This window comes from Bombus pyrosoma, linkage group LG15 (genome assembly GCF_014825855.1).
Source record: "Bombus pyrosoma isolate SC7728 linkage group LG15, ASM1482585v1, whole genome shotgun sequence".
Lineage (NCBI taxonomy): Eukaryota > Metazoa > Arthropoda > Insecta > Hymenoptera > Apidae > Bombus > Bombus pyrosoma.
The window spans coordinates 1,482,884-1,498,326 of record NC_057784.1 but is presented as its reverse complement, the minus strand read 5'-3'; the positions used below and the strand labels follow the sequence as shown (position 1 = coordinate 1,498,326).

The following is a 15,443-nucleotide window of genomic DNA, read 5'->3' as shown; positions in this document are numbered from 1 at the left end:
ATAATAGTTCCACAATCTAGTATTGAGGTGTATAAACTGTGCTTCTTTTATAAACATTTTGCGTGAAATAAGAAAATATTCATATTTATGCATACATAGTATTAATGTTAAATAATGAAATATTTAATTGCTTTCTAATTACTTTTTATTCATATAGATTTCACAAAAAGTATAAAGTAATAATTACAAAATATACAAATAATATTAATTTAATTTGATTCAACTTAAGATTTTTTATTTGAGCGGTGTTATATCAAATGTTTTCAAGCAGAGGCGCTGTATGTTCATTTCTATATTTCGTTCATTGTATCGCTCATCTAAATTATGTGTAAGGTAAGTTTTTAGTCAGAAGCCGTCAGCTGTTGTGTCAAATGAACATTCTTAACCAACAAAATAGGTGAAACTTACCAATAGTGTGTAATTCTAGTTGTGAATCTATTATTAGTTACTAAACGTGGTGTAGATTTGAAAGTATTGTTTAACAGGACCCAGGTACGTTTATACGTTATTTAGAGTGACTTTAGTTGGTTTTTGTTCACAGACTCTTCACACCTGTATTAATGCTAGTCATCTATGTATAAGATTTCTCGATATACAATTCAAATGTGTTTTTTGTGTTCATTTTTTATTTAGTTTAAAGAATAAGGTATTTTATTCTATTTGGAATGACTATAATGTTTTTGTTTGGCAAAAAAATAGAGTTTAATTATTATACACATTATATATATTTTATAGTGTGTATGTGCATATACATACACATTCACATATATATATATACACATATATATATATACATATTCGTTCATTGTATATATATAAATGTGTATATATACATATACATTTAAGCTATTACAAATGGCGATTATTTTGCATTTCTTACTAAATTTATATTTACATGAATTATAACTGTATTTATACTCGGGAAAAGGTTATCTTTCCATAAATTTACAAATTTGTTAGATAAATCGAGTTAAAACATGGTATAAAACTTGTATTAAGTAATTTTCAATATCTTATGTGTTAACATTTTAATACAATCTGTGTAATATACATATAATCGATTTATAATACTATTGGAGAGATTTGTATGGTGTGTTACATGTTGAATCAAATGCTTCGTTTCTTAAAATGCTATGCGAATTGGACATAATTCACATAATTTATACATTTGGATTCGGACGTTCGATAAAGGGTAATTATAATCGTATAACAGTATGGTATATGATTTATTAAGTTAAGGTTAAATTGTACAAGTCGAGTAATCGAACCTTACATGCTAAAATATTTCATGGTACATACATAAAGGATTTCGAAATGCTGATTATTTATGCTCTTCATGAACGTGGAGAAATCGTAATTGATGACAACCACTTTGATAGACTGTATAATTCCTTTTTTAGTGAAAGTAGTAAAGAAAATGTACATAAAAAATTGAATGTAAAGTGAATTTATTGAGAACGTTACGTATTAATAAATTTATATGAATTATAAATGATTTACACTAATATACAAAAATTTTGTACATATGACGGTGAATTTCATACAGTTACGATGTCCGATATATACCTTGGCCGTTATTAATAAATAATTCATTATTTAAAAATTTTGTCCAAAATAATTTTTATGATAATTAATTCGAAAACATTAGAAACGTAAGAACCTTACGTGTATTTAAGTACGATCGATATAATAACATGTAATACATACTACACGTGCGCCTATGACGTAAAATATAATCGCTTGTAAATGATATGCATTTTTGTTTTCAATATTAAGCATTGTATAATATGTGACAGAAGATATATATGATGTTGATATATATGAAGTCCTATTATATTTACTTCTTTTCCCATTATTTACAGATTGAATTACCTTAATCGCGTGACACAAAGAATGAGACAGTAGTGACCTATAATACTATTTAAGATGTTTAAAGAAAATGATAACAGTTCTGGAAGCTGTAGCAGTACAGTCCCTAGACCACGAAGAATGTTAGCACGATTTTCTTTACGTCGATTATTATATTCAAGCCCACTTATTGGTCGACGAATTGTGAGAACACCTAGTTCAAGTAACAGAAATACAAAAAGTATGAAGTGATATTTGGTCTGAAATAAATATCGTAGGTAAAATACAGAATAAATTATTCTTGAGAATGAATTATTTTTCCAGCAAAAGATCCAATTGGTGGCAAGATCACAGATGTTGAAAAAGGAGAAGCCAGAGTAAGTAATGGTTCAAGCCATTTTCAATTTCAAAACATAGATCTACAACGTGCTTCCAGTAAAGGCTCAGTACTTTCTTCTGCCGGAAAGGTATTTATAGAATATGTACTTGCAATGAAATTCTTAGAATTCAATTTCTATTAGATCTCGATTATATTAATTGTTTGATAATTTTAAATGATATCCAGGTTGTGAAATAAATATTATTTCAGAGTAGTGAAAGTGGTTTAATGGAATGTCCTTTATGTTTGGCTGAATTGCCAGTGGAGTTCTTTCCTGTTGTTCAGTCTTGCCATCATCGCAGTTGTTACGATTGCTATCAACAATATCTTAAAGTTGAAATTTCTGAATCTAGAGTTAACATAGCATGTCCTGAATGTTCAGAACCAATCCACCCTAATGGTAAATGCATTTTTCTGATAAATGATGTAAACTTCTTACTATTATTTACTACTTATTTATTATTATTATTTACTGAATTTATTTTTTTATAGATATTCGAATGATCCTAAATGATCAAACGCAATTGGAAAAATATGAAGATTTTATGGTACGGCGAGTTCTTGCTGTAGAACCTGATGCGAGATGGTGTCCTGCACCAGATTGCAGCTTTGCAGTTATTGCTAGTGGTTGTGCTTCGTGCCCAAAATTACGTTGTGAACGACCGGGATGTGACTCTTATTTTTGTTACCATTGTAAAGCACGTTGGCATCCTAATCAAACATGTGATGCTGCCAGAGCTCAACGTACTCAATACTATGAACGAAGTTCATCTCTCAGTTTCAGTCAAAGTGATTCACAACATAGTATGTGTTCTTTATATTTAAAGATTTTAGAATCAGTGAATCCTGAAATTCTAAGATAACACGTGTTTTTGCATAAACTGTATCCACAGAAGATGACGTCAAACCTTGTCCAAGGTGTCAAGTCCTTATTGTTAAAATGGATGATGGTAGTTGCAATCACATGGTTTGTGCTGTTTGCGGTGCCGAATTTTGTTGGTTATGCATGAAGGAAATCAGTGATCTTCATTATTTAAGGTAAAGTTTATCTGAGTTATTTATCTCCATATTTATTTTTATGAAATATTATTTTTATAATTCTTAATTTTTCCAATTATTCATTTAATTGCAGTCCTTCTGGTTGTACCTTTTGGGGTAAAAAGCCATGGTCTAGGAAAAAGAAAATACTTTGGCAACTTGGAACCTTAGTGGGAGCTCCAGTTGGAATTGGTCTTGCTGCTGGAATAGCTGTACCTGCTATGATTATAGGTTTGTACATTATATTTTTCACATTTTGATATTAAACCGAATGTGATATATTTATAAATATATCTTTCGGACAAAATTTTATGTAGCTTTATATTTGTATATGTATGTTTTGTTACAGGTATTCCAGTATGGGTGGGAAAGGAACTGTATACAAGATACGAGAAAGATAACAAACATAAGAGGAATGCTTTTATTGTTGGAGGAGTAACTGCATCTGTAAGTTAAAATCTTATTTTTCATATTTGTACATAATTGATTTTCTTTGAAAGTATATATATATATATATATATATATATATATATATAATATCATCAGATGATAGATAAAGTATCGAGTGTCTTACAAAGTAGTATCAATGTAGATTTACAGATATTTTTTTTAAATTATCAAAGTGAAATATTAAAAAATTTATTAACTAGTCGTAATAAAACTACTTACTTATTTACACATATATGGATATTGCTTAGGAATTACTTTTATATTTGAAAATCATTGTACAAATTCATGACAACATCAAAGTATATTTTATTTATATAGTTTGTACAAAGAAATGGAATAATATAATTATTGCGTATGTGAATTAGCAGTAACAGAATGTCGGTCGTATAGCCGTAATAGTAATTGCGGGAAGAAATTTTGATAAAAGAACAAAATTCAAATCAAACGATCGTTATATTTAACTGGCTCGTGGAGGAAAATGTTACTCCTGACTTAAGTTATTTGTTATGGCACGTATTAGCAATTCTTTTACATTTCGAGTCACTTTTAATTTTAAAACTTCATACAATGTTTATTGATATTCTGTTTGCTGAGCGTCCTTACTAAATTATAGGTGTACATATCGAAAGAACAATTCAATATCGAAATATTTTTAAACATAAGAGTCTAACATCAATTCTATTTCCACCACGTTAACGAACTTTAACGTGATTTCGATTCCGCAATTACATAATTATCGACACAAGCCCTGTTGCTTGAGATGTATTACGTTATTCGTAATCGTAACGTCAATGGCAGACGAATCGAGTTGTCGAACAATCAGTTCTATAACTTTTGCTTTCTCGATTTACATTTCGCGTAGAAGTATTAATTCGCTGCAACACTATCGTAGGCAGTAATAATGCTGACTAAGGGTCGTTTTCGCTATTAGCAATCGCAGTCTCATCTGTAAGTACACCCTCACTATGAAGGTCTTTTAAAACGTCGATCAAGCGTTGTTCTGTATCTGCATCGCCCAAAGCAACATCTACAGATCCAATACAGAGTAAGAGAGCGAGGAGTTGCGATCGCCTATAGTCCTTATTTAAGTCTTCTCTCGTGTAGCCCAAATCTTTCGGAATGTCGACGCCGAGACGAGAACACGTCCCAATTAGTGCCTCCCAATAGATATCAAGGAAGGTTTCTGTATGTTTGCGACGTAATTCGGTTGGCAATGAACTTACTATTAACAGAGCAATGTCATTAGTCGGTCTACTATAGGTAACCATTTGCCAGTCGAGGATGCAGCATTCAAGGCCAGATGGTCCTTCCTTGAAAAGTAGATTGTTACACCAGAAATCTGTGTGCGTGATCAAGGCTAACGGCCCTTCTGGCGCAAGGAGTGCAGATATTATATGCTTAGTTCTAGGTCGTAGTACAAGTAGAGCCTCCAGTATCGCTTCTAACCCTGGCGTACTTTTCAAAAATTTGGCAAGTTGTGGTAAACCACGCTCAACCAGTTGTTGATACGAGTCCGTTGCCTTTGCTGTTTGGAAGAGGAATGGATAACGTTCGGACAGAGGCTCTCCCTCGACAACTTTCATTGCCAGAGAATGCGCGTGTATGCGTGCTATAGCATCTAATGCGACTTTAGTTTGATCGTATGTCATTCCTTCGCGAAATTTGATATTTCGAAAATCAGAATCGCGAAGATCGTGCAGTACGAGAATAGAATCTGGCGTTGTAGGGTTGTCGTCTGACTCATCAGCTGGCGTGTAATGTGCATGATAGCAGACTGGAACTGACAGAAGGATTTCCTCGTCCGATTTATTTTCCTGGCATGCTAGTTGCTTCTTTTGAAATTCTTTCAGGTCAGGCATGACCTGATATAAATAGAATCCAAGTTATTATTTATTGGATAGAATAATTTAATATTGACGTAGCATGACAGCATGGTAGCATTATATTAATTGATTGCTTACCTGTGTGTAAAATTTAATTTCCCGAAGATCGAATTGGCCTTCGATAACAAAGAAACGACTGAACGCATCTTTTGGAAGCTCTTTCACGATAAGTGACAGGTCTTGCGTGGTATCTGTGTCGTTCAACACGTACTTGATTTTAACACGAATTATAGCACTGAGCGCGCTTTCATTACTCATACAGCCCGGACTTACGTTACATTCGGTTATTGTGACCTGTGTACATGACGGGTTAATTTGCAAGCAATTCAAGAATACTTGGTACGCTACATCTTCAAATGTGTTGCATTTTCATTGCTAACAAAGCATTTATAGGCTGCTTAAATGACGCCGTATAAAAATCGCTACAGGCAACTGTTAACTGTAAATCATAGTTTCTACCGAACTAACCGGTTCTTTGTGAAATTCCCTTAGGATACCACCAAGCCACTCCTTGTCAATCTCTGGTTCTGAGATAATCTGCTTCTGCTCCTCTCCGCAAGATGATTCTTCCGTATCTTCCCAATCCCAGTCGGTGTCTTCCCAGTCCCAGTTCGCCATGGTTTCGTTTCTTCTGATTTTATCTCTTTCTCTCAATCTCTCTTTCCTTTTATTTATTCAATTAACACTAATGACAGTCAATTGACGATATCAGTATTGGCGGGATCGATGAAAGGAAAACGGGAAAGAAAAAACAGATGAGGGATGTGTGTGTGTATGTGTCGTGGTTGTAACGTTTCGCGTGTCTACTGTCCCCAATCAATGCCAATAAACTACATGTACACTCTCGTGAACGGTAACACATGCAGCACGGTGCCTATTTGACTGTTCACATCGGAGCGCACGAGTCTGTCATGTATGTGGAGGCTTCGTGAAATCACCAGTAATGAATGGATTCGTCGCGTGTCCCTTCTACTTCCTGTTACGCCGTTCGGTCCTTGAATGTTCGGGCCGGCGTAGTTCGGCGCCCGTTCATCGAGGCTCGTAGTGTCCACGGCGCGACACACCCTTGGCGCAGAGCACCGACCGACTTCCCGATCCCAACACTCGATTTGTCAGACCGTTTTGCGATCGTGGTGTAGTATGGTTCTTAAAGTACCGACTGACACGATGCACGTTCCATCGTCAGCCACCTAGGTGGATGCAGGCCGCAGGGTGGGACAGAGAGGATCTCCCATGCGCGCACTCCTACCGTCGCCGCGATCAATATCCTTCCTTCCGCACCTCCCACACTTTCTGCTCGCCATGCACTTTCTCTGTCTCCTGTTCCGCTATCTCGCGTTCTCTTCTATGCTCGATGGAAATCTAGAAAAACAGATCACCATGTGTGCCAGTAATCTTTTGCCTCATCATGGCACCTTACCGTATACGACTGTCCCGAGATGTATTTATATTATTAACATGTTTTACTTTCAATGGTATTTCATACTATTTTTTTTTTTTTTTTATATATTTTACAGAACATAGATTATAGGTTGATCGGAAGTTGCTTTTTCTTTTCTCTCTTTTCTTTTCTTTTTTTGTTTTTGGTTTTTGAAGGTGATATGTGTATTAATTGGCCGAGAATATGCAAAACATGATGCAGAACATATTAAAATAATAAATGCCTTTGAATAGACAATTCTATATTTGCTTTTGTTTTTCTTTTATTACGATTGTTTACAGTTGTACTAAATAAAAATGCAGTATATTATACGTACGTTATGCTAAAAAAGTGGTCCGTGTCAATGGTTTACGTTCCTTCCTATTTTCGCGAGCATACATCGAAAGGGACTTACGAAGTACATCTAAAACATCCCCTTAATTACTGTGTTAATTATGCAGCGTACATACAGAAACTTCCGGCAGTTTAAAACCGCACAATACTAGATCAACTGTAGTTCAAAGTTTTCGATACAGTTGCAGCTTTTACGTACTTAAACGTATCTTTTCGTTTTCTGAATATTATTACTTATCTATTTCATAATTAATTCCGATCTAATAATTATACTTTTTTTTTTTTATTTATTAAGCTCCCCATCCAAAAATTCAAGAGTAAAGAGTTGTATTGCTTCATATTATTTTTTTTTTTTTTTTTTTTTACATAAAATTCTTATATTATAAATTTACTGTTTCTGTAGATACATAAGATTTTAAGTTTAATTCGTAGAAACTTTATAAAATTTGAATCTCTGTACGTCTCAATAAAAGTTCGAACAAGAGCCACTACTCATAATTTATCTACCATTGTTACAGGTTTTAGTATCACCCATATTGGCAGGATTGGCCGTAGGTATCGGTGTACCCATTTTATTATTTTACGTTTATGGTGTAGTCCCCGTTTCCCTTTGTCGAAGCGGAGGTTGTGGTGTTTCTACAAATGGTACAGGGGTGCGATTTGATTTCGATGACGAAAACGAGCTTATGGGTTCTTTAAGTGTCCGCAACGGTGGAGGTAAATGCCCCAATAATTCAAATTTTAACATCAAGTGTAGTTCGAGTAATTTAGAAGATTAGATAACTCAAAATATAATCCTTATTGCAGATGCAGCATCGATAGATGTTGCGAGTCATCGCGGCGGTAATCCTTCGATAGGAGAAGCTTCCCTTTCATTAGGTAGTGGAAGTCATTTAGAAAAATTAGGTCGTGAAAACGATCGCGAAAGTGCCAGTAACGTAGCTGTTGCTGGTACCAGTCTCGCAGGAAGTATAGCTTCTAGTGTTTTACCAGGAGGTCAGAGGTAAGAGACTCTTTGTATTTATATAATTTTCAATTATTAGTTACACATTAGTAATTACTGTTATATTTAAAAAATAGATTGGAGGTTCAAGCGGATGTGACGTCTACCCAACGATTTAGTTTGTGTAGCGAAACAGCATCTGCCGCAACCAGTTTATCAGAAAAATCTGTGAACGCATCTATTGCTTTGGATGACGGCGCAGCTTCTACGAGAGCTCTAGCAGGCTCTGTTCTAAATTTTAAAGTATCTCGCTCTTCTTTAAAAGTATTATTGCAAACGATCAGTACTTGAGTTATGAATTTTAATTATATCGATTGTTCAGATGGATGGAAGCTCAATCAGCGGTGGTAGAAGCACGGAAGGAGAACAAGGGACAAGCTCTGTTGCAGGAGGTCATATGGATTCAGCAGGTCAAGCTACATCTTTGAGTTCCCTCGAAGAAGTAGCACCTGGTTTAGCGAAACGTGCTCGGCGCAAGCCGACGTTAGACCGCCAGTGCAGTGATTCCAGTAATTGGACCGTTTGTGGAGAAGACGAAGGTTCTGAACGTGTCAGATTCGATGATCATGTTAGTTTCATTGAAGCAGATCAAGAAGGAATTGTTAATACGTGCGGAGTGAATAGTCGAACTTCCGGAAGACGTACTAAACGTACTAAAGAAACAGAACAAGACGCAAATACTCAAAAGAGTACAAAGTATGGAAAAATTTAGATTTTTCAAAATTTAACTCACTGCTTTTCGATGTTCTTGATTATTTACAATCTTTTCGTTTTTAATATTATAAGGCATTGGGTTAATTAGAAGATTTTGAGAACTACAATATTTTTACATGTATAATATCCATTTACTTTTTCAGGAATTCTAACAATGAATCAAAGGCTGATTCGGCAGATGACAATGTGTCATGGGAACGAGTTAACGTTGCCACTTTGAGAAATGTCTTCTTCCATAATTCTACAACATCTACAGATCGCGAGAAGCGATTGTCGGTGATAGAAGAACCGTCTCCTGTAGTGGTACAGAACAACGGTGCTCGTTTCTTCACGCCTTCTGACAAAGGCTGTAGCATAAGTAATATGGAAGAAGATTTACACTCTTAAAGGAACAAAGACTGAGCATTTATGTAATAATGTACATGCGTTCTTTAAATACAAGACACATAGATGCGTATTCACATACAATGGCAAGCAAAAGTGTAAACACGCTAGTCTTAAAGGAAATGATACAAGTTCTCAACTGATTGATAAGGATTGATAAGGATAGTTCTAAACTGATTGATTACAATTACAAATTGAATCAACTAACTAAGATACAAAACAAATTAAAATAGAAATTAATTTCAATTAATTAGTATAAATGAAAGATAATTTCTGTTTTAATCTTAATTCAAAGCTTATCATTTATACTAGATATTGTAATATCAATTATTTAACTTCATGTTTCTTCAATCGTTTTAATTTTATATTTTTGTGAATGCAATATGTTTTTAATTGCAATATTATTTTTATGCAATGTTTATAATTTTGCACTTGGATATTGTTTTTAGAATTAGAATTTTTAATTAATTTTTCGTTGTTTCTTATTAATAATTTTAATTTGTGTTGCATATTTATTAAGTTATGCTACTTCTCATGAATACCTGAGAATGTGTTTTAATATGCTGCTAGATTTCTTTTAATAACTAATCACAAATTTTCAATGGAATTTATATTTTTCATACCATAAAATAATTTAACATAACGTAAATTATTTGTTAATAATTTGTTGTATGTCTTGGGTCGCTATATTGTTGAGGTATTAATTTTTTGTGAATCAAGACTTTCAGTCTTATTAAAATTGATTTGTTTTTCATTTATTTTTTTTAAACTTACTGTGACTTTTTATTTTTGCATTCCTTTATCAATCATTGTTATTCTATTCACTTTTGACAGAGCATTAAATATAGTAAATACAAATTGGGCCAACTTTATATCTTTTTGAATATAGTATGTTGTCAATATAAATAAAAATATGATATCACATTTTGTGTACTAGATTTAATTTATAATTATCTAAGTTTTGTGAATTGATTAAAAAATGTATACCATTTCTCTATAAGAATAGTGTAACATTTACACTTTCGTTTGTTACTGTATATGTGTATATATGTATTTAAGTGTACACCATATGCGTGCAGTAATGCCGAATTTACTATATTTATGCACACCATGTATAAACGTATTATGAATGCAATAGAGGGAACAAATTAAGAGCAACTTTGCATGGCAAAGCGTATTGAAGTAAGTAGTATGTGCATTCATGTTCAGAAGTGCGTGCGTATAAATATGTGTAATGTACGTATGTGTGTATAGCTATATATATACAATCAGGCCTCAATTTATAAAACAAAAGTTGCAAATTAATTTAACATGGATAATTTTCATTTTGTGCCAATGTTTTTTTGAGAATATTGTTATATGCGAAAAAATTACATTCTCGTTACAGCGCTCACATATAAAACGTATCGAATGCGATAAAATTTTTCTATGACGGAATTCCTCCAAAGGAATAAAATTTTCACGTGATATAAAATAGGATAACTGTATAAAACATTATGGAAAAATTTATTATTACGACTTTTAGTTGCATTTTATGTCGAGCAACAGTTATTATTTTCCATGCATGAAACACTTCTTCATTTGTCAGTCATATTATCAGATGCATAAGTATCATAAGAACCTTTGTACACGAACATTTTCTAAATGTCCTTCGATGTATTAAAATACACATAATGTAATGTATGCAATTAAAGGCAATGAATATGCCTTGACAGTGAATGTTACGCAGTTTTAGGGAAAAAATGAACATTAATATAAAAAGAGGTATGGTAGTTTATTATCTTCAGTTTATATTTATTTATTATTAATCCCGGTGAATTATATGTGTTAATATCAGATGCTTTATTAGGCATGTCAAAAGCTTCGATTTGGTTTCTTGCCGATATAGATATTTACATTTATGTAATGTTAAACATAAATCACTAACGATCAGTGTAAGGAACGTCGTAATCATTTTTTAACAATTTTGCCTTTCGTATATTTTTTATTCTAAGTTCTGCAGAACTTAAATACGTGTACATAATTGTGTAAAATTATTGTCCCAGTATATATGTTTTTTGTGTGCAACTAATAACTTTGCTAATATTTGGATAAGCTAATGTCATACGTCCGGACGAGAATTGTATGAAAGACATTATATATGTAAAAAAAGATGGATACATGGACCTAAAAAACCGAATTGTGAAATATGACATAAGCTGCCATATAATCTTCATATATTAATAATAATAAATGTTTTAGTTAAATAAGGCATATTCCTGCAAGTATGTTCTAGAGTACTGGTATGTGGTACGAAATATATACATATATAAAAAGGCAAGTTTAATGTAGGAACATTTTTAAAAGTATGCATTTTTACCAATATTTTTACGTATTTTAAATAATAATTTAAATATACAAATTAAAAAGTACATTTCGTTGATACAAAAAAAACGGTGCGATTTTAATGCATTAATATGTTAATACAAATAATTTAAAGGAATCTACAAAAGTAACTTATACTTTTACAAGTATTAATTTCTTCAAATTCTGTTAGTTACTGTACATTTTGTACGAAGATCACAGTTCTGTGTATTACAAAAATATATTGTTTAAATAGTTGTTTCTGTTATGATAAATGTAAATTCGTAAATATAACAAAATGTAATGTAAGTTGTATATTCATTTAAATTATAAGAATATTTTTATGGTATATGATATTTTTGTTTAGTTTTTTGCACTTCCATTAATATATATTGATGCTAGCTGTTAATAACAAATAATTGCATGTAATACGAAATTAAATTTGTATAACATCACTAAACATTTTTATATTCAAGTATATTATACTTATTAATATAATATAAAAAATTCTATATCGATCTACTTAAGAATAAAGGAGATTTTTTAAATAATTCATCAACTTTTAGTTTAAACAGTTCACTTTGAATAGGTTCATTTAATTGACATAGAGGATTTTTCACAACATATTCTAAATAGACCTGGAAAAAAAATTTGAGATTTTTAGTTTGCTAAAATATTCTACAGCAATATAATACTAGAATACGCAACTCACCTCTCTATATAGTTGTTGTAATAATTCTCTAGCATTTTGTGTAACATTATCAGTGTTTAACACAAATTTTAATCCAGACGGAGTTTCCAAATAATGCAATGTATATTTACTAGTTTTATAATATAAAAATCCTTCTTTTGGATCCAATGGCGATATTTTACTTACAAATGATTTTATAGAAAATAACATCCCATACATTAATTTCGCTTCCTAAATTTTGTGCAATTTTATAATATATATTTCTTAGAAAAATAAGATTATATAGATTATACACAAATGAAAACAAAAGACCTTCTTTTAAATGACTTAATTTAAAAAAGGGATGAAACAAGTAATTGTTAGTGATTTTTATAAAATAGATTACAGGATATTTGAACTTGGGAAGGTTACAAACGGCATATGTTTTATAACTTTAAAATAACAATTCTGTTATAGTTATTCATACATACCTCTCCTTTTGTGATTCCAGATTTATTCAACCTATTCCATTCTGCATAATACAGTAACGTTCCATTTTTGGAAAATATGTATAAATTATGAATTGTCATAATTCTGTTGACAGTTGTGTATTTCGTTTTGCTGTTAAAACGACAATATTCAATCAATTAGTTATCGGCGATAGCATAGTCAGGTATCCATTGATTAAAGACATGACATTAAATGCAGCTTTGCGTCTCAGGTTATGAAACACCGACTTGTAAAAAAAATCAGAGTGTTCCTTACGCCCTCTGCGATTTCCTACGGCGAACATAGGAAACATATCAAAGGAGATTCGACAATAATTATATTACCGACGAATTTTTTACGTTTCACTGACTCTATTTTATAAAAATGACAAGGAAGGGGAATGGGAGATAAATAGATTTAAGAATAAATGATAAAACATTCGAATTCATTTTATAAAACTTATTTATTGATTGGATTTGAGAATTGTACAATAATCTTTACAATTAAGGTTAATTTTACAGATTAACGTACTTAACTATCTGTATTGCGTAGGACATGTATAAATATATTAACAAGTATAACGCATTTCTCACTTCTATAAAGAATAATTCATACTTATTTTTGCAATGTAATTATTGTACAAGCATGTCTTTAAAACTACTATAAATTAATGGTTGTGCTTCATGCAATTTTTCAGGAATTAATAATTTGTTGCACTTGTTACAATATAAGTACAGTTGTATATAAATCTTAAAAATAACTACAAAACTCTGCACATAATGAATTATTGCTACTTAAGATTATTTAGAACTAGTTACAATTAATTTTATTGACGTGGTGGAGATTCTGTAGCTTACAGTTTCCTGTTACAGTTTTCTGATGTTGCAATAGAAGAAATCCTGCAACACACAAACGAAAAATGAATTTCCCTTTTTTTAGTATGTGATAATCTAAATGTAAGAGTATCACAATCATTCTTTTATAACATTAATTAAAAATATACTTATTTGGTGACACAGAAATTGCTAAAATCGAAATTTATATTATAAAAGTTTTTAACTCCTCGCAGAAACTTTTTAAGGTCCAGTCCAGACGCGCATAATCTTTTGCATTTGAAAAATTATTGTTCAAGGAGCTCAAACTTTCGTGAATATGAACGGAAGAAAATCGTTTTACTAAATTAATAGTTTCAAGCATGACAGCGAATGTCAGCAGTCGAAACGTATTAAAATTGGTTAATATTAAAAATATAATAGGTTCTGCATAAAATCGCAATTTCAATCAGTTGTATCATAATACGATTACAGTACAACACGTGCAAAATGTTCTGTTCTATACCTTATTTGTAATTTTATAGAAAAAATTTAGTTTGAATTCAAACCATTGTTACATTGAAACGATAACGTTGCATGCGATACGAAAATGTTACGAAAGGTCAAGTGACCACTACAGCGTGGGACGCGGAACGGAAAGCATTAAATATCTCATCGGCAATCTATCTTGTCGATGATATCAGTTTCTTACAAGAGTCTGAAGATGGCTTATCACTACATTTCCTTCTGTGCAGGAAATATACACTTGGATTACTTGTAGAACTACTCGATCGTCAAAAGTGATAAAAAGGGATCTTACCATTTGACGGAACATTGTGTCATATGTTCTGCAATACCGACCATTGCAAAACTGACATTGCATACCGACATGGAACTCTACTGTATATTCGATCCAAATGCGATAGTTGGTATAGCTAGAAACAAAGACAAGATATCGCACTCATCGATGAAATACAGGATAGACGTAACATGAAATACTTTTCCGTGTTCCACGATTTAGAGGTTTAGATATAACCATGAAATTGGAAATTATTATTGTAGAGAAAATAGAGAATTCTACGCGTACTTTAATGCATCACGAAGATAATATACATACTAATAGGTAGGTTTTATCGTTACTCACATGTTCAAATTTAATTCATTGAGTCTTTTTAAAGAGGCTTGCGAATATGTATCCGTGAACGCGGTCTCGGTACGTTTGCCTTCTTCTCCGTCTTTTCTCGTGTTCATTTCAAATAAATATAATAGCGCAAATAAAACTAGAATATGTAAATCTTATAAATTTATAGGGCAGGAAATGTCAGAAAGCCATAGGTGCGTCTTGTTCTATGTTGTATCCCATCGAACTCATCGGAACGACAGTAGTAAGGATCAGGAAAACAGCCAACCAAACTTAATGAGCGAAAAGTAAGTAGAAACAGTATCGTTAGCGTCAGACTGCTTTCGTTTTATGTATTATTTGCCGACTCTTGGCGACATTTTCGTGGGGCAAATAGGGATTCGAGTTGCCGTGCGAATTTATCGCCGAGTACAAAACGTGCTGGTGGCTGGAGCTTGGGCACGATTATCGTTTCGAGCACTTTTATTAACACATAACGGTATCGCAGTAGACGACCTCACCGAGCTCAGCACGTA

The 15,443-nt window shown here is 32.3% G+C and overlaps 3 protein-coding genes across 3 annotated transcripts; 1 reads left to right on the top strand and 2 right to left on the bottom strand.

The window, feature by feature from the left end:
• Positions 1-334: 334 nt before the first annotated feature.
• Positions 335-11,253, top strand: LOC122575535 (E3 ubiquitin-protein ligase RNF19A-like). The gene is made up of 13 exons (XM_043744588.1): positions 335-492; positions 1,863-2,089; positions 2,173-2,315; positions 2,438-2,627; positions 2,720-3,031; positions 3,121-3,265; positions 3,360-3,496; positions 3,615-3,712; positions 7,891-8,089; positions 8,180-8,375; positions 8,453-8,618; positions 8,698-9,071; positions 9,233-11,253. Exons 2-13 carry the CDS (start codon positions 1,927-1,929, stop codon positions 9,474-9,476), a joined length of 2,367 nt encoding a protein of 788 aa, XP_043600523.1. The 5' UTR covers positions 335-492; positions 1,863-1,926; the 3' UTR covers positions 9,477-11,253.
• On the bottom strand, positions 3,904-7,660 carry LOC122575536. The gene is made up of 4 exons (XM_043744589.1): positions 7,356-7,660; positions 6,067-6,960; positions 5,677-5,892; positions 3,904-5,577 (listed from the first exon to the last, which is right to left on the bottom strand). The coding sequence occupies exons 2-4, from the start codon at positions 6,214-6,216 to the stop codon at positions 4,624-4,626; spliced, it is 1,320 nt and encodes a 439-aa protein (XP_043600524.1). The 5' UTR covers positions 6,217-6,960; positions 7,356-7,660; the 3' UTR covers positions 3,904-4,623.
• Positions 11,254-12,276: 1,023 nt separating the features above from the next.
• On the bottom strand, positions 12,277-13,217 carry LOC122575534 (trafficking protein particle complex subunit 1). The gene is made up of 3 exons (XM_043744587.1): positions 12,978-13,217; positions 12,529-12,738; positions 12,277-12,454 (listed from the first exon to the last, which is right to left on the bottom strand). The coding sequence occupies exons 1-3, from the start codon at positions 13,074-13,076 to the stop codon at positions 12,326-12,328; spliced, it is 438 nt and encodes a 145-aa protein (XP_043600522.1). The 5' UTR covers positions 13,077-13,217; the 3' UTR covers positions 12,277-12,325.
• Positions 13,218-15,443: the final 2,226 nt, after the last annotated feature.